General features: G+C 34.7%; 1 protein-coding gene across 1 annotated transcript in view; it reads right to left on the bottom strand.

Moving 5' to 3' along the window:
• Positions 1-18,779, bottom strand: part of LOC133630591 (receptor-type tyrosine-protein phosphatase S-like) — a 375,093-nt gene that overhangs the window by 248,907 nt on the left and 107,407 nt on the right. Inside the window, exons 3-4 of the mRNA XM_062022176.1 lie at positions 11,985-12,130; positions 366-507 (exon numbers count right to left, since the gene is read on the bottom strand). Coding sequence (XP_061878160.1) covers positions 366-507; positions 11,985-12,130 — 288 coding nt within the window. The remainder of the gene's footprint in view (positions 1-365; positions 508-11,984; positions 12,131-18,779) is intronic.

The raw sequence follows: 18,779 nt of genomic DNA, 5'->3' as shown, positions 1-18,779 counted from the left end.
GGCCGACCTTCTGTTCATCACTCGGCACGGCCAAGTCCTCCATTCTTCTTACCTTCTTTTCCTCCTCTCACCTCCCATTTTCCTTCATTTGCTACCGCTTGACTTCTTCTAGTTTCACCTCCCCTCAACCTCCCTCCGTCGCTTCCTCAATATCGGGGCTTGTCTGCCAGCCCGGGAGTCTAATCCCCTGAATTTGCTTTGTCCTTGGCCGCCGTGCCGGGCGGACGGCCAGCGCTCGCAGCTGCGAGTCCAGTTCATAGCTAGTTGGGAGAACCACATTGTAGACTGTGCAGCAGTGATTAGCATCTATAAACATCTCCATGGCGCACGTGTGGAGAGAATGAAGGAAGCCCCTATTGTCTCACCTCTGATAACGGCCAGCTTGGCGGTGACGGACATCTCGCCCTCGCTGTTGCGCGCCACGCACTCGTAGATGTTGTCGTCCCGCGGCTGTCGCAGAGGCTGGATCCTCAGCACGGCGCCGGCGCCTTCGTCGAATTCGATGGTCTGAAAAGCGAGCACGAGGGAAAAGATGGATTAGTCACACAGAACCGGAGGCATGAATGTAGACTTTTGAAGTCATTTTGATAGTAGGCTAATATAGACACTTACATCATGTGTTGTCTTCATTAGAACACTTATATAAGACTTTTAAAGTCGTTTTGATAGTAGGCTAATATAGCTAATATAGACACTTACATCATGTGTTGTCTTCATTATAACACTTATATAAGACTTTGAAAGTCATTTTGATAGTAGGCTAATATAGCTAATATAGACACTTACATCATGTGTTGTCTTCTATAGAACACTTATATAAGACTTTTATAGTCATTTTGATAGTAGGCTAATATAGACACTTACATCATGTGTTGTCTTCATTATAACACTTATATAAGACTTTTAAAGACATTTTGATATTGGCTAATGTAGACACTTACATCATGTGTTGCCTTCATGATTACACTTATCTAAGACTTTTAAAGTAATTTTGATAGTAGGCTAATATAGACACTTACATCATGTGTTGCCTTCATTATAACACTTATATAAGACTTTTAAAGTAGTTTTGATAGTAGGCTAATATAGCTAATATAGACACTTACGTCATGTGTTGTCTTCATTATAACACTAAGACTTTTAAAGTAATTTTGATAGTAGGCTAATATAGCTAATATAGACACTTACATCATGTGTTGTCTTCTATAGAACACTTATATAAGACTTGTATAGTCATTTTGATAGTAGGCTAATACAGACACTTACATCATGTGTTGTCTTCATTATAACACTTATATAAGACTTTGAAAGTCATTTTGATAGTAGGCTAATATAGCTAATATAGACACATCATGTGTTGTCTTCTATAGAACACTTATATAAGACTTTTAAAGTAATTTTGATAGTAGGCTAATATAGACACTTACATCATGTGTTGTCTTCATTATAACACTTATATAAGACTTTGAAAGTCATTTTGATAGTAGGCTAATATAGCTAATATAGACACTTACATCATGTGTTGTCTTCATTATAACACTTATATAAGACTTTGAAAGTCATTTTGATAGTAGGCTAATATAGCTAATATAGACACTTACATCATGTGTTGTCTTCATTATAACACTTATATAAGACTTTTAAAGACATTTTGATAGTAGGCTAATATAGACACTTACATCATTCATTATAACACTTATATACGACTTTTAAAGTCGTTTTGATAGTAGGCTAATATAGCTAATATAGACACTTACATCATGTGTTGTCTTCATTATAACACTTATATAAGACTTTTAAAGACATTTTGATAGTAGGCTAATATAGACACTTACATCATGTGTTGCCTTCATGATTACACTTATCTAAGACTTTTAAAGTAATTTTGATAGTAGGCTAATATAGACACTTACATCATGTGTTGTCTTCATTATAACACTTATATAAGACTTTTAAAGACATTTTGATAGTAGGCTAATATAGACACTTATATCATGTGTTGCCTTCATGATTACACTTATCTAAGACTTTTAAAGTAATTTTGATAGTAGGCTAATATAGACACTTACATCATGTGTTGTCTTCATTATAACACTTATATAAGACTTTTAAAGTCATTTTGATAGTAGGCTAATATAGACACTTACATCATGTGCTGTCTTCATTATAACACGTATATAAGACTTTTAAAGACATTTTGATAGTAGGCTAATATAGACACATCATGTGTTGCCTTCATGATTACACTTATCTAAGACTTTTAAAGTAATTTTGATAGTAGGCTAATATAGACACTTACATCATGTGTTGCCTTCATTATAACAATTATATAAGACTTTTAAAGTCGTTTTGATAGTAGGCTAATATAGCTAATATAGACACTTACATCATGTGTTGCCTTCATTATAACACTTATATAAGACTTTTAAAGTCATTTTGATAGTAGTCTAATATAGACACTTACATCACGTGTTGCCTTCATGATTACACTTATCTAAGACTTTTAAAGTCATTTTGATAGTAGGCTAATATAGACACTTACATCCTGTTTTGTCTTCATTATAACACTTATATAAGACTTTGAAAGTCATTTTGATAGTAGGCTAATATAGCTAATATAGACACTTACATCATGTGTTGTCTTCATTAGAACACTTCTATAAGACTTTTAAAGTCATTTTGATAGTAGGCTAATATAGCTAATATAGACACTTACATCATGTGTTGTCTTCATTATAACACTTATATAAGACTTTTAAAGACATTTTGATAGTAGGCTAATATAGACACTTACATCATGTGTTGCCTTCATGATTACACTTATCTAAGACTTTTAAAGTAATTTTGATAGTAGGCTAATATAGACACTTACATCATGTGTTGCCTTCATTATAACACTTATATAAGACTTTTAAAGTCATTTTGATAGTAGTCTAATATAGCTAATATAGACACTTACATCATGTGTTGTCTTCATTATAACACTTATATAAGACTTTTAAAGTCATTTTGATAGTAGGCTAATATAGTTAATATAGACACTTACATCATGTGTTGTCTTCATTATAACACTTATATAAGGCTTTGAAAGTCATTTTGATAGTAGGCTAATTAGCTAATGTAGACACTTACATCATGTGTTGTCTTCATTATAACACTTATATAAGACTTTTAAAGACATTTTGATAGTAGGCTAATATAGACACATCATGTGTTGCCTTCATGATTACACTTATCCAAGACTTTTAAAGTAGTTGTGATAGTAGGCTAATATAGCTAATATAGACACTTACATCATGTGTTGCCTTCATTATAACACTTATATAAGACTTTTAAAGTCATTTTCATAGTAGGCTAATATCGACACTTACATCGTGTGTTGTCTTCATTATAACACTTATATAAGGCTTTGAAAGTCATTTTGATAGTAGGCTAATTAGCTAATATAGACACTTACATCATGTGTTGTCTTCATTATAACACTTATATAAGACTTTTAAAGACATTTTGATAGTAGGCTAATATAGACACATCATGTGTTGCCTTCATGATTACACTTATCTAAGACTTTTAAAGTCATTTTGATAGTAGGCTAATATAGACACTTACATCATGTGTTGCCTTCATTATAACACTTATATAAGACTTTTAAAGTATTTTGATAGTAGGCTAATATAGCTAATATAGACACTTACATCATGTGTTGCCTTCATTATAACACTTATATAAGACTTTTAAAGTCATTTTGATAGTAGGCTAATATAGACACTTACATCATGTGTTGCCTTCATGATTACACTTATCTAAGACTTTTAAAGTCATTTTGATAGTAGGCTAATATAGACACTTACATAATGTGTTGTCTTCATTGTAACACTTATATAAGACTTTTAAAGTCATTTTGATAGTAGGCTAATATAGACACTTACATCATGTGTTGTCTTTATTATAAGACTTCTAAAGTCATGGTGAGATAAATAGGATTATCAATAAATTCAGAATGTTTTTCATGCTTCTTTTTCTTTGGACTTTTTTGTTATTATTTAAAACATTTTGAAACAAGTATATTTCAAAACTGGTCTATACTGCATGGGTTGCATACTGACAATAAGGTCTCATCATCTACAAACCCCGTTTCCATATGAGTTGGGAAATTGTGTTAGATGTAAATATAAACGGAATACAATGATTTGCAAATCCTTTTCAACCCATATTCAGTTGAATGCACTACAAAGACAACATATTTGATGTTCAAACTCATAAACTTTATTTTTTTTTTGCAAATAATAATTAACTTAGAATTTCATGGCTGCAACACGTGCCAAAGTAGTTGGGAAAGGGCATGTTCACCACTGTGTTACATGGCCTTTCCTTTTAACAACACTCAGTAAACGATTGGGAACTGAGGAAACTAATTGTTGAAACTTTGAAAGTGGAATTCTTTCCCATTCTTGTTTTATGTAGAGCTTCAGTCGTTCAACAGTCCGGGGTCTCCGCTGTCGTATTTTACGCTTCATAATGCGCCACACATTTTCAATGGGAGACAGGTCTGGACTGCAGGCGGGCCAGGAAAGTACCCGCACTCTTTTTTTTACGAAGCCATGCTCTTGTAACACGTGCTGAATGTGGCTTGGCATTGTCTTGCTGAAATAAGCAGGGGCGTCCATGAAAAAGACGGCGCTTAGATGGCAGCATATGTTGCTCCAAAACCTGTCTGTACCTTTCAGCATTAATGGTACCTTCACAGATGTGTAAGTTACCCATGCCTTGGGCACTAATACACCCCCATACCATCACACATGCTGCCTTTTGAACTTTGCGTCCATAACAGTCTGGATGGTTCGCTTCCCCTTTGTCCGGATGACACGATGTCCAATATTTCCAAAAACAATTTGAAATGTGGACTCGTCAGACCACAGAACACTTTTCCACTTTGCATGAGTCCATATTAGATGATCTCGGGCCCAGAGAAGCCGGCAGCGTTTCTGGGTGTTGTTGATAAATGGCTTTGGCTTTGCATAGGAGAGCTTTAACTTGCACTTACAGATGTAGCGACCAACTGTAGTTACTGACAGTGGTTTTCTGAAGTGTTCCTGAGCCCATGTGGTGATATCCTTTACAGATTGATGTCGGTTTTTGATACAGTGCCGTCTGAGGGATGGAAGGTCACGCTCATTCAATGTTGGTTTCCGGCCATGCTGCTTACGTGGAGTCATTTCTCCAGATTCTCTGAACCTTTTGATGATATTATGGAGCGTAGATGGTGAAATCCCTAAATTCCTTGCAATTGCACTTTGAGAAACGTTGTTCTTAAACTGTTTGACTATTTGCTCACGCAGTTGTGGACAAAGTGGTGTACCTTGCCCCATCCTTTCTTGTGAAAGACTGAGCATTTTTTGGGAAGCTGTTTTTATACCCAATCATGGCACCCACCTGTTCCCAATTAGCCTGCACACCTGTGGGATGTTCCAAATAAGTGTTTGATGAGCATTCCTCAACTTTATCAGTGTTTATTGCCACCTTTCCCAACTTCTTTGTCACGTGTTGCTGCCATCAAATTCTAAAGTTAATGATTATTTGGAAAAAAAAAAAAAGGTTTATCAATTTCAACATCAAATATGTTGTCTTTGTAGCATATTCAACTGAATATGGGTTGAAAATGATTTGCAAATCATTGTATTCCGTTTATAATTACATCTAACACAATTTCCCAACTCATATGGAAACGGGGTGTGTACATGCACGTGAAAAGATATACACTTGAACAAATAAATCAATAAAAAGAATAAAACAAAACAAAGACTGAGGTGAGGAAGTGAGGGTGTTTGTCTTTTGCTCGCTTTTCCCGTTCAAGTTTTGTATTTTTCTCCCTATTTAGGTTAAATTTACAGTAGAGTCAGACTCAGCAACACGGATGTTAAAACAATAAATAAATAAAAAACAATTATCGATGACATTTATTACTGGACTCGTACCTGCAGGAAAGCGGTGTGTTGTGCCAAAAGACGGCCAGTACTTACCACTGCAGGCTCGCTGTGTGGAATGGAATGTTATTCAATAGCATGCACGCAGAAAAGGAACAAGATGAAGCGACGCTGGGATGGAAAGTGCTCGCTGGTGCATGAAGACCACCAACACTGTGATCTCCTGCATCTGTCCCCCCCCCCCCCCCCCCCAGCGACTGACTACCACTTAGCTTCCTCTTGTCGGACAACTAAATGCTCGATATTGGCTTTTTTGGCATATGGTCGTTCTGCCAAAATGTGTACGCATTAGAGCGGAGAGGGACACGGTACACAAAGATCAACACTGAGCGCTAGAAAATGTACAACTGCAGTATTTTCAAGCGGGGAGGGAAATCTGCACATTTCCTTCAACAGTAAATAAATATAATACTCAATAAACTGTTAGTTTTTTAAGTATAGAATGTTAAAAAATAAAAAAATAAAAAATAAAAAAAATTAAAAAAAATAAAAAAAAAATAAAAATAAAAATAAAAAAAATTAAATAAAAAAAGTATGGAATGTTCTGAACTCCTGTTTCATTGCCACTGCTGTATGTATTGAACGGATGAATGCATGGATGTAGCGCGACTCCCCATTGCCGAGGTGCTCTTTTCCTTTGCACTTCATTTGGCCTCAATTGCGTCAAAACACAGTAATAATAATAATAATTAGAGATGTCCGATAATGGCTTTTTTGCCGATATTCCGATATTGTCCAACTCTTAATTACTGATTCCGATATCAAGCGATACCGATATATACAGTCGTGGAATGAACACATTATTACGCCTACTTTTGTTGGGATGCCCCGCTGGATGCATTAAACCAGGGGTGTCCAAACTTTTTCCACTGAGGGCCGTACACGGACAAATTTAAGCCATTTTGATATTTTTACTTTTCAAACCTTAACAAAATATATGGATTTTTTTTTTTTTTTTTAACCTTTAGGGCTCCCGGGGACTATAAAGGGTCTCAGTCATTAAACTGTTAAAAATAAGTCAAATTATTATTATTATTTTTTATTTAACGCTTACAGTAAATCTCTATATCAACTTGAGGTTGATATAAAGTAAAAAAAAAAAAAAAAAAAGGTTTCTGTCAAAGACAACTTTGTTTTTTATAGTAAAACTGAAATTTAATTTAATATTTTTGAGTAATCACAGTGAAAAGTTAAATGAAATCCTACTAAATATTTTTGGGATCCAAAAGGTCCCCCACTCATAAAGTGATACATTTTTATTAGTTTTTTTTTTTACTTTTAACACTTAAATTACGAGATCAACTTCAGATATATCTGTCGATTTTACGTTTGAACTATTATTTTGTTTGTTTTATGCTCTTTTGTCAAATATAACTTTGATGTTTTTATATAGCAACCACACAACATATGAAATATTTTTTCCACATAAAACATTTTAAAGTGATATTTTTTAATAATATAATATATATATAATATAATATATAATAATATAATTCATTATAACATAGATTTTTAGTGTTTTTTTTTTTTAGCAATGGCAAAAAAAATAAAAAATAAACAAAGACAAAAGAAAAAAACAGCCTGCATGGCAGCTTTGTGTCAACATTGCAACTTTTTCTTGTTAGATTTTACCTCATTCCACTTTTTTTAAATGTTTTTTTTAATTTTTGCAATATTATCAATTTTGTAATTTTTGCAGAATGAGTGGCGGGCCGGTAAACAATTAGCTGCAGGCCGCACTTTGGACACCCCTGCATTAAACAATGTAACAAGGTTTTCCAAAATAAATCAACTCAAGTTATGGAAAAAAATGCCAACATGGCACTGCCATATTTATTATTGAAGTCACAAAGTGCATTATTTTTTTTTAACATGCCTCAAAACAGCAGCTTGGAATTTGGGACATGCTCTCCCTGAGAGAGCATGAGGAGGTTGAGGTGGGCGGGGTTGAGGTGGGGGAGTAGGGGGTAGCGGGGGGTGTATATTGTAGTGTCCCGGAAGAGTTAGTGCTGCAAGAGGTTCTGGGTATTTGTTCTGTTGTGTTTATGTTGTGTTATGGTGCGGATGTTCTCCCGAAATGTGTTTGTCATTCTTGTTTGGTGTGGGTTCACAGTGTGGCGCATATTTGTAACAGTGTTAAAGTTGTTTATACGCTCACCCTCAGTGTGAACATTCAAACTTTTGGTGTTGTTTACTGGCGTCATATTGCAGTCTACACGTCTCTCTTATGTGTGACTGCCATCTACGGGTCACACATTACACCATGTACCAAATAAAATTGCTTTGAGGTCGGTATCCACAACCAGAAACATTCCGTACATTAAAGGATTTTAAGTGCGCCTTATAGACCGAAAAATACGGTAGTTGGCAACAAAGCGGAAAACAGGTGAAAATAATATGTTTTAGGAACTCAAGTGAAAGTTGCTCGCCCACAGACACGGAAGCAAAATGTCCCGTGAAACTGCCAGAGCCAAAATACTTGTCTTTTTCCTCCTTCTACATGTGAGTCAGATTGCATTCACATTAGAAATCACTTTTTTGTTTGTTTGTAATAAACATTTAAACTTTTGGTGTCGTTTACTGGCGTCATATTGGGGGGTGGGGGGGGGGGGGGGGGGGGGGGGGGGGGGGGGGGGGCATGTACCAAATAAAATTGCTTCGAGGTCGGTATCCACAACCAGAATTATTCCATCGAGTTGGCACACGTGCCAATATTGAAACCGACGAGAGCTGAAGACATTTTTACTCCTGTAAACATTGCGTCGTGTCTACATGTGAGTCAGATTGCATTCACATTAGAAATCACTTTTTTTTGTTGTTGTAATAAACATTTAAAGTTTTGGTATATTATTTGGTATATAGCAGTCTACACGTACATCTTATGTGTGACTGCCATCTACTGGTCACACATTACACCATGTACCAAATAAAATTGCTTCGAGGTCGGTATCCACAACCAGAATTATTCCGTACATTAAAGGATTTTAAGTGCGCCTTATAGACCGAAAAATACAGTAGTTGGCAACAAAGCAGAAAACAGGTGAAAATAATATGTTTTAGGAACTCAAGTGAAAGTTGCTCGCCCACAGACACGGAAGCAAAATATCCCGTGAAACTGCCAGAGCCAAAATACTTGTCTTTTTCCTCCTTCTACATGTGAGTCAGATTGCATTCACATTAGAAATCACTTTTTTGTTTGTTTGTAATAAACATTTAAACTTTTGGTGTCGTTTACTGGCGTCATATTGCAGTCTACACGTCTCTCTTATGTGTGACTGCCATCTACGGGTCACACATTACACCATGTACCAAATAAAATTGCTTCGAGGTCGGTATCCACAACCAGAATTATTCCATCGAGTTGGCACACGTGCCAATATTGAAACCGACGAGAGCTGAAGACATTTTTACTCCTGTAAACATTGCGTCGTGTCTACATGTGAGTCAGATTGCATTCACATTAGAAATCACTTTTTTTTTTTGTTGTAATAAACATTTAAAGTTTTGGTATATTATTTGGTATATTGCAGTCTACACGTACATCTTATGTGTGACTGCCATCTACTGGTCACACATTACACCATGTACCAAATAAAATTGCTTCGAGGTCGGTATCCACAACCAGAATTATTCCGTACATTAAAGGATTTTAAGTGCGCCTTATAGACCGAAAAATACAGTAGTTGGCAACAAAGCAGAAAACAGGTGAAAATAATATGTTTTAGGAACTCAAGTGAAAGTTGCTCGCCCACAGACATGCCTATAAAGCGCTTAAAAAAACATCCAAACACTTCCATTAAGGTTTTATATACATGATGTAAGTATATATGTTATGTAGTGACAGGCACATTCTTAATAACATTTAATATTGACGTATTTTTCTAATTTTAAGCATACGACGATGCATTCATTTCACAAATGCATCGCTCTCTTTAAAGGGGAACTGCATTTTATTTTTAAATTTTTTTGCCTATTATTCACAATCCTTATGTAAGACAGGCACACATATGTTTTTCTTTTTTAACGCATGCTAAAAACTAAATAAATGTAATCAAAAGACATGGAAGCAAAATATCCCGTGAAACTGCCAGAGCCAAAATATTGTCTTTTTCCTTCTTATTTTTTTTACACACAATAATTCCGTTCAGAAAATGTTGAGTTTGATTGCAGAAAATCCTAGAAAGTGCCACAAATGTGCCAATACTGAAGCCGACAAGAGCTGAAGACATTTTTACTCCTGTAAACATTGCGTCGTGTCTACATGCGAGTCAGATTGCATTCACATTATAAATCACTTTTTTGTTTGGAATAAACATTTAAAGTCTTGGTTTATTATTTGGTATATTACAGTCTACATGTATCTCTTATGTGTGACTGCCATCTACTGGTCACACATTACACCATGTACCAAATAAAATTGCTTCGAGGTCGGTATCCACAACCAGAATTATTCCGTACATTAAAGGATTTTAAGTGCGCCTTATAGACCAAAAAATACGGTAGTTGGCAACAAAGCAGAAAACAGGTGAAAATAATGTTTTAGGAACTCACGTGAAAGTTGCTCGCCCACAGACATGCCTATAAAGCGCTTAAAAAAACATCCAAACACTTCCATTAAGGTTTTATATACATGATGTAAGTATATATGTTATGTAGTGACAGGCACATTCTTAATAACATTTAATATTGACGTATTTTTCTAATTTTAAGCATACGACAATGCATTCATTTCACAAATGCATCGCTCTCTTTAAAGGGGAACTGCATTTTATTTTTTAATTTTTTTGCCTATTATTCACAATCCTTATGTAAGACAGGCACACATATGTTTTTCTTTTTTAACGCATGCTAAAAACTAAATAAATGTAATCAAAAGACATGGAAGCAAAATATCCCGTGAAACTGCCAGAGCCAAAATATTGTCTTTTTCCTTCTTATTTTTTTACACACAATAATTCGGTTCAGAAAATGTTGAGTTTGATTGCAGAAAATCCTAGAAAGTGCCACAAATGTGCCAATAGTGAAACCGACAAGAGCTGAAGACATTGTTACTCCTGTAAACATTGCGTCGTGTCTACATGCGAGTCAGATTGCATTCACATTATAAATCACTTTTTTGTTTGTAATAAACATTTAAAGTTTTGGTTTATTATTTGGTATATTACAGTCTACATGTATCTCTTATGTGTGACTGCCATCTACTGGTCACACATTACACCATGTACCAAATAAAATTGCTTCGAGGTCGGTATCCACAACCAGAATTATTCCATCGAGTTTGATTGCAAAAAATCCTAGAAAGTGCCACAAATGTGCCAATACTGAGACCGACAATAGCTGAAGACATTTTTACTTCTGTAAACATTGCGTCGTGTCTACATGCGAGTCAGATTGCATTCACATTAGAATTTTTTTTTTTGTTTTTTTTTTTTTGTTTTTGTTTTTGTAATGGAACAGCTACTAAAAAGATTGGATTTGGCAAAAAAATCTGAATTGGACATCCAACCCTGCAGTGTGAACGTAGCCTTTGAGTGTAATCACGTTAGTTATTTTTGACGGTCCTAAAAAAAAAACAAAAAAAAAACATTACATGTTTGGTATTTTTGTTTAGGACTGAAGTTGGTCAAGAGATTTAAGCACTGAAGTTAAAAAATATATAAATGTTATTCCCTTTGAAACATGATTTTGATGTCCTGTTTGGGTTTGTCGAAGAACTGCAAGTGTTTTACTGTAGAAGAATTGGCGATGAAATCTTAAAATGAAAGATGAAAAAAGTCATGTATAATAGAGTAACACAACAAAAATGATGGGCAAAATGGAGCACAAATAAAGTGAAAGGAAAACATGTCTGCCTTTGTCTCCTCAGGGTTGAAATATCAAGTTAAGGATTGTTATCTAGGGTCCGCTTTCACAAATGTGCTGTGATGAAATGCAAAGTGTTGTGCCAAGCCGTGCGTGTGGTGCTGCCAACGCAGAGAGTTGGCGAACTGTGACAACCACCTCGATACGCTGAGAGTGGACCTTCTTGCCCTTCTTGTTCCAGTAGACCACCGGCTTGGGGCTCCCGGCGGCCTGGCACACGAACGACGCCACGCCCCCCGACACGCCGATCTGGTCCGTGGGGATCTTGGTGAATCTCGGGGGAGCTGAGGAGGGAAAGAGAAGCGTGTGAAAATGGATCCTTTAAAAAAAAAAAAGACCCCCTGCTGAGTGCGCCTCGTGTGCTCCCTGGGCTGCGTTTTGTGCTCACTTCCTGGGTATCATCGAGAGGACACCGCCAAGGACTTCCTGCGGGTCATAAATAAAAGATCGGCTTTGGCTTGAGAGGACCTGCTCTCCCTGGCCATCGTGCTCTTTGAAGGAGAACTGCATTTATGTGGAGTTGTGCCTATTATTCACAATCATTATGTAAGACAGGCACACATATGTTTTTCTTTTTTAATGCATTCTAAAAACGGAATAAATGTAATCAAAAGTCTGCCCATAAAGCGCTTAAAAAAACATCCAAACATTTCCATTAAGGTTTTATATACATGATGTAAGTATATATGTTATGTAGTGACAGGCACATTCTTAAGAACATTTAATATTTACATATTTTTCTAATTTTAAGCATACGATGACGCATTCATTTCACAAATGCATCGCTCTCTTTAAAGGGGAACTGCATTTTTTTGGGAATTGTGCCTATTATTCAGAATCCTTATGTAAGACAGGCACACATGTTTTTTCTTTTTTAATGCATTCTAAAAACTAAATAAATGTAATCAAAAAGTCCATCTATAAAGCACTTAAAAAAAAATCCAAACACTTCCATTAAAGTTTTATATACATGATGTAAGTATATATGTTATGTAGTGACAGGCACATTCTTAATAACATTTAATATTTACATATTTTTCTAATTTTAAGCATACAATGAAGCATTAATTTCACAAATCCATCACTCTCTTTAAAGGGGAACTGCATTTATGTGGAATTGTGCCTATTATTCACAATTCTTATGTAAGACAGGCACACATATATATATATTTTTTTTATGCATTCTAAAAACTAAATAAATGTAATCAAAAGTCTGTTTATAAGACACTTAAAAAAACATCCAAACACTTCCATTAAAGTTATATATACATGATGTAAGTATATATGTTATGTAGTGACAGGCACATTCTTAATAACATTTAATATTTTTCTAATGTTAAGCATACGATGACGCATTAATTTCACAAATGTATCACTCTCTTTAAAGGGGAACTGCATATATGTGGAATTGTGCCTATTACTCACAATCCTTATGTAAGACAGGCACACATATGTTTTCCTTTTTTAATGCATTCTAAAAACTAAATAAATGTAATCAAAAAGTCCATCTATTAAGCACTTAAAAAAAACATCCAAACACTTCCATTCAAGTTTTATATACATGATGTAAGTATATATGTTACGTAGTGACAGGCACATTCTTAATAACATTTAATATTTACGTATTTTTCAAATTTTAAGCTTACGATGACGCATTAATTTCACAAATGTATCACTCTCTTTAGAGGGGAACTGCATTTATGTGGAATTGTGCCTATTATTCACAATCATTATGTAAGACAGGCACACATATGTTTTTCTTCTTTAACACATTCTAAAAACTTAATAAATGTAATCAAAAGTCTGCCCATAAAGCGCTTAAAAAAACATCCAAACACTTCCATTAAAGTTTTGTATACATGATGTAAGTATATATGTTACGTAGTGACAGGCACATTCTTAAGAACATTTAATATTTACATATTTTTCTAATTTTAAGCTTACGATGACGCATTCATTTCACAAATGCATCGGTCTCCTTAAAGGGGAACTGTATTTTTGGGGGAATTTTGCCTATTATTCACAATCATTATGTAAGACAGGCACACATATGTTTTTCTTTTTTATGCATTCTAAAAACTAAATAAATGTAACCAAAAGCCTGTCTATAAAGCGCTTAAAAAAAAACATCCAAACACTTCCATTAGTTTTATATACATGATGTAAGTATATATGTTATGTAGTGACAGGCACATTCTTAATAACATTTAATATTTATTATTTACATATTTTGCTAAATTTAAGCATACGATGACGTATTAATTTCACAAATGAATCGCTCTCTTTAAAGGGGAACTGCATTTTTTTTAAATTTTGCCTATTATTCACAATTCTTATGTAAGACAAGCACACATACCGTATGTTTTTTTATGTTTTTTTTACGTATTCTAAAAACTAAATAAATGTAATCAAAAGTCTGCCTATAAAGCGCTTAAAAAAACATCCAAACACTTCCATTAAAGTTTTCATATAAATTATGTAAGTATATATGTTATGTAGTGACAGGCAAATTCTTAATAACATTTAACATTCATTATTTACGTATTTTTGCTCAATTTAAGCATATGCTGACACATTAATTTCACTAATGCATCACTCTTTTTAAAGGAGAACTGCATTTTTGGAGAATGTTGCCTATTATTCACAATCCTTACGTAAGACAGGCACACATATGTTTTTCTTTTTTAATGCATTATAAAAACTAAATAAATGTAATCAAAAGTCAGTCTATGAAGCACTTAAAAAAACATCCAAACACTTCCATTAAGGTTTTATATACATGATGTAAGTATATATGTTATGTAGTGACAGGCGCATTCTTAACATTTAATATTTACATATTTTTCTAATTTTAAGCATACAATGGCACATTCATTTCACAAATGCATCGCTCTCTTTAAAAAACTGCATTTTTTTTTGCCTATTATTCACAATCCTTATGTAAGACAGGCACACATATGTTTTTCTTTTTTTATGCATTCTAAAAACTAAATAAATGTAATCAAAAGTCCGTCTATAAAGCGCTTAAAATAACATCCAAACACTTCCATTAGTTTTATATACACTACCGTTCAAAAGTTTGGGGTCACATTGAAATGTCCTTATTTTTGAAGGAAAAGCACTGTACTTTTCAATGAAGATAACTTTAAACTAGTCTTAACTTGAAAGAAATACACTCTATACATTGCTAATGTGGTAAATGACTATTCTAGCTGCAAATGTCTGCTTTTTGGTGCAATATCTACATAGGTGTATAGAGGCCCATTTCCAGAAACTATCACTCCAGTGTTCTAATGGTACAATGTGTTTGCTCATTGGCTCAGAAGGCTAATTGATGATTAGAAAACCCTTGTGCAATCATGTTCACACATCTGAAAACAGTTTAGCTCGTTACAGAAGCTACAAAACTGACCTTCCTTTGAGCAGATTGAGTTTCTGGAGCATCACATTTGTGGGGTCAATTAAACGCTCAAAATGGCCAGAAAAAGAGAACTTTCATCTGAAACTCGACAGTCTATTATTGTTCTTAGAAATGAAGGCTATTCCACAAAATTGTTTGGGTGACCCCAAACTTTTGAACGGTAGTGTACATGATGTAAGTATATATGTCACGTAGTGACAGGCACATTCTTAATAACATTTAATATTTATTATTTACGTATTTTGCTCAATTTAAGCATATGCTGACACATTAATTTCACAAATGCATCACTCTTTAAAGGAGAACTGCATGTTTTTGGAATTTTGCCTATTATTCACAATCCTTATGTAAGACAGGCACATTTATGTTTTTTTGTTGTTCTTTTTTAATGCATTCTAAAAACTAAATAAATGTAATCAAAATTATGTCTATAAAGCACTTAAAAAAACATCCAAACACTTTCATTAAAGTTTTATATACATGATGTAAGTATATATGTTATGTAGTGACAGGCACATTCTTAATAACATTTAATATTTACATATTTTTGAAATTTTAAGCATATGCTGACACATTAATTTCACAAATGCATCACTCTCATTAAAGAGGAACTGCATTTTTGGGGGAATTTTGCCGGGGCGGGGAGTGAACCTGCAACCCTTAGGGTTGCAGGTTCGGCTGTAACGTTACTGGGGTAGAGCGGCTTTAACGGCCGCTCTACCCCGGTAACTTTAATGGAGAGTAAATTGTAGCTAAGCTACATTTAATGGAGAGTAACTTGTAGCTTAGTTACATTTAATGGAGAGTAACTTGTAGCGTAGTTACATTTAATGGAGAGTAACTTGTAACTTATCTACATTTAATGGAGAGTAACTTGTAGCTTGGTTACATTTAACAGAGGGTAACTTGTAGCTTAGCTACATTTAATGGAGAGTAACTTGTAGCTTAGTTACATTTATTGGTGAGTAACTTGTAGCTTAGCTACATTTAATGGAGAGTAACTTGTAGCTTAGCTACATTTAATGGAGAGTAACTTGTAGCTTAGTTACATTCAATGGAGAGTAACTTGTAGCTTAGCTACATTTAATGGAGAGTAACTCGTAGCTCAGCTACATTTAATGGAGAGTAACTCGTAGCTTAGCTACATTTAATGGAAAGTAACATGTAGCTTAGCTACATTCAATGGAGAGTAACTTGTAGCTTAGCTACATTTAATGGAGAGTAACTTGTAGCTTAGCTACATTTAATGGAGAGTAACTTGTAGTTTAGCTACATTTAATGATGAGTAACTTGTAGCTTAGTTACATTTAATGGAGAGTAACTTGTAGCTTAGTTACATTTAATGGAGAGTCAAATGTAGCTTAGCTACATTTAATGGAGAATAACTTATAGCTTAGCTACATTTAATGGAGAGTAACTTATAGCTTAGCTACATTTAATGGAGAGTAACGTGTAGCTTAGCTACATTTAATGGAGAGTAACTTGTAGCTTAGCTACATTTAATGGAGAGTAACTTGTAGCTTAGTTACATTTAATGAGAGTAACTTGTAGCTTAGTTACATTTAATGGAGAGTAACTTGTAGCTTAGCTACATTTAATGGAGAGTAACTTGTAGTTTAGCTACATTTAATGATGAGTAACTTGTAGCGTAGTTACATTTAATGGAGAGTAACTTGTAGCTTAGTTACATTTAATGGAGAGTCAAATGTAGCTTAGCTACATTTAATGGAGAATAACTTATAGCTTAGCTACATTTAATGGAGAGTAACTTATAGCTTAGCTACATTTAATGGAGAGTAACTTGTAGCTTAGTTACATTTAATGAAGAGTAACTTGTAGCTTAGCTACATTTAATGGAGAGTATCTTGTAGCTTAGTTACATTTAATGGAGAGTAACTTGTAGCTTAGCTACATTTAATGGAGAGTAACTTGTAGCTTAGCTACATTTAATGGAGAGTAACTTGTAGCTTAGTTACATTTAATGGAGAGTAACATGTAGTTTAGCTACACTTAATGGAGAGTAACTTGTAGTTTAGTTACATTTAATGGTGAGTAACTTGTAGCTTAGTTACATTTAATGGAGAGTAACTTGTAGCTTAGTTACATTTAATGGAGAGTCACTTGTAGATTAGTTACATTTAACGGAGAGTAACTTGTAACTTAGCTACATTTAATGGAGAGTAACTTGTAGCTTAGCTACATTTAATGGAGAGTGACTTGTAGCTTAGCTACATTTAATGGAGAGTAACTTGTAGCTTAGTTACATTTAATGGAGAGTAACTTGACCACATTTTCCAAGTGTGTGTTCCAAACAAATGTGTGCTGTATGATAATCATCAAATATATAAATGGTGTGTATTAACACCAAATGGCTCCATCTCTCTGCACAAGCATCACCTTGGGGGATTTGAGGATGTTCACCATTTCACTGAGTCTATCAGCATGGCTGCTAATTTGCCGTTTGAGCCGGAGGAGATGGAGGAGACGGAGGGGATGGAGGAGAGTGATTGTCACTATTATGTGTGGGAGTGTAAACGCCTGCAAAGAAAACAGCAATTTCCAAGTGGGCTATTGAGCCAACAGTGGTGAACCTGTATTCCCTCCGCTTGTGAGTCACCCTCCCCTTTGCTATCCGTCTGTGGCCTGTTGCCATGGCGGCCAGCTGACCCTCACCATGGCAACCCCCATCCCTTCCTCACCACCTCCCCTGAAGTCTGGTCCTGCTGTGTTGACTCACAGTCGCCCCTAAAAAGAAGAAGGCTGTGGAAGAATGGCTTGCAGATCGTCAAGGCTGTGTGCACTTTGCCTCGCTCATCTCACAGACACACGCTTTCACACGCCACAAATAGAAAGTCAACACAGAAGGAACGCCATGTTCTGAGGAGAAAGGATGAAAAGAGACAAAAATCTTTGAAAAACTTTTTTTTTTTTCCCCAGGCCGAGAACACCCAAACTGAAGGAGAGACGACACCGCAAATGATTTGCCGCTTAGATGTAACATTTTATTTCTAGAAATGTACATTTTCTTATTTTTAGTCATTGACTAATCTTTCATTTGAGCACAAATAATTATACTTGGCCTATTATAGTTTAATAATGTTAATATATAGAAAACAGCTATTTAAATAAGACAGTTTGTTTTTTCCCAATATATTTTTTTGGTTTAATTTAATGGAGAGTAACTTGTAACTTAGTTACATTTAATGGAGAGTAACTTGTAGCTTAGCTACAGTTAATGGAGAGTAACTTGTAGCTTAGCTACATTTAATGGAGAGTAACTTGTAACTTAGTTACATTTAATGGAGAGTAACTTGTAGCTTAGCTACATTTAATGGAGAGTAACTTGTAGCTTAGCAACATTTAATGGAGAGTAACTTGTAGCTTATCTACATTTAATGGAGAGTAACTTGTAGCTTAGCAACATTTAATGGAGAGTAACATGTAGCTTAGCAACATTTAATGGAGAGGAACTTGTAGCTTAGCAACATTTAATGGAGAGTAACTTGTAGCTT

Source organism: Entelurus aequoreus, linkage group LG16 (assembly GCF_033978785.1).
Source record: "Entelurus aequoreus isolate RoL-2023_Sb linkage group LG16, RoL_Eaeq_v1.1, whole genome shotgun sequence".
Classification (NCBI taxonomy): domain Eukaryota; kingdom Metazoa; phylum Chordata; class Actinopteri; order Syngnathiformes; family Syngnathidae; genus Entelurus; species Entelurus aequoreus.
The sequence above is the reverse complement of the archived record's forward strand: the minus strand, read 5'-3'. Positions and strand labels throughout refer to the sequence as shown.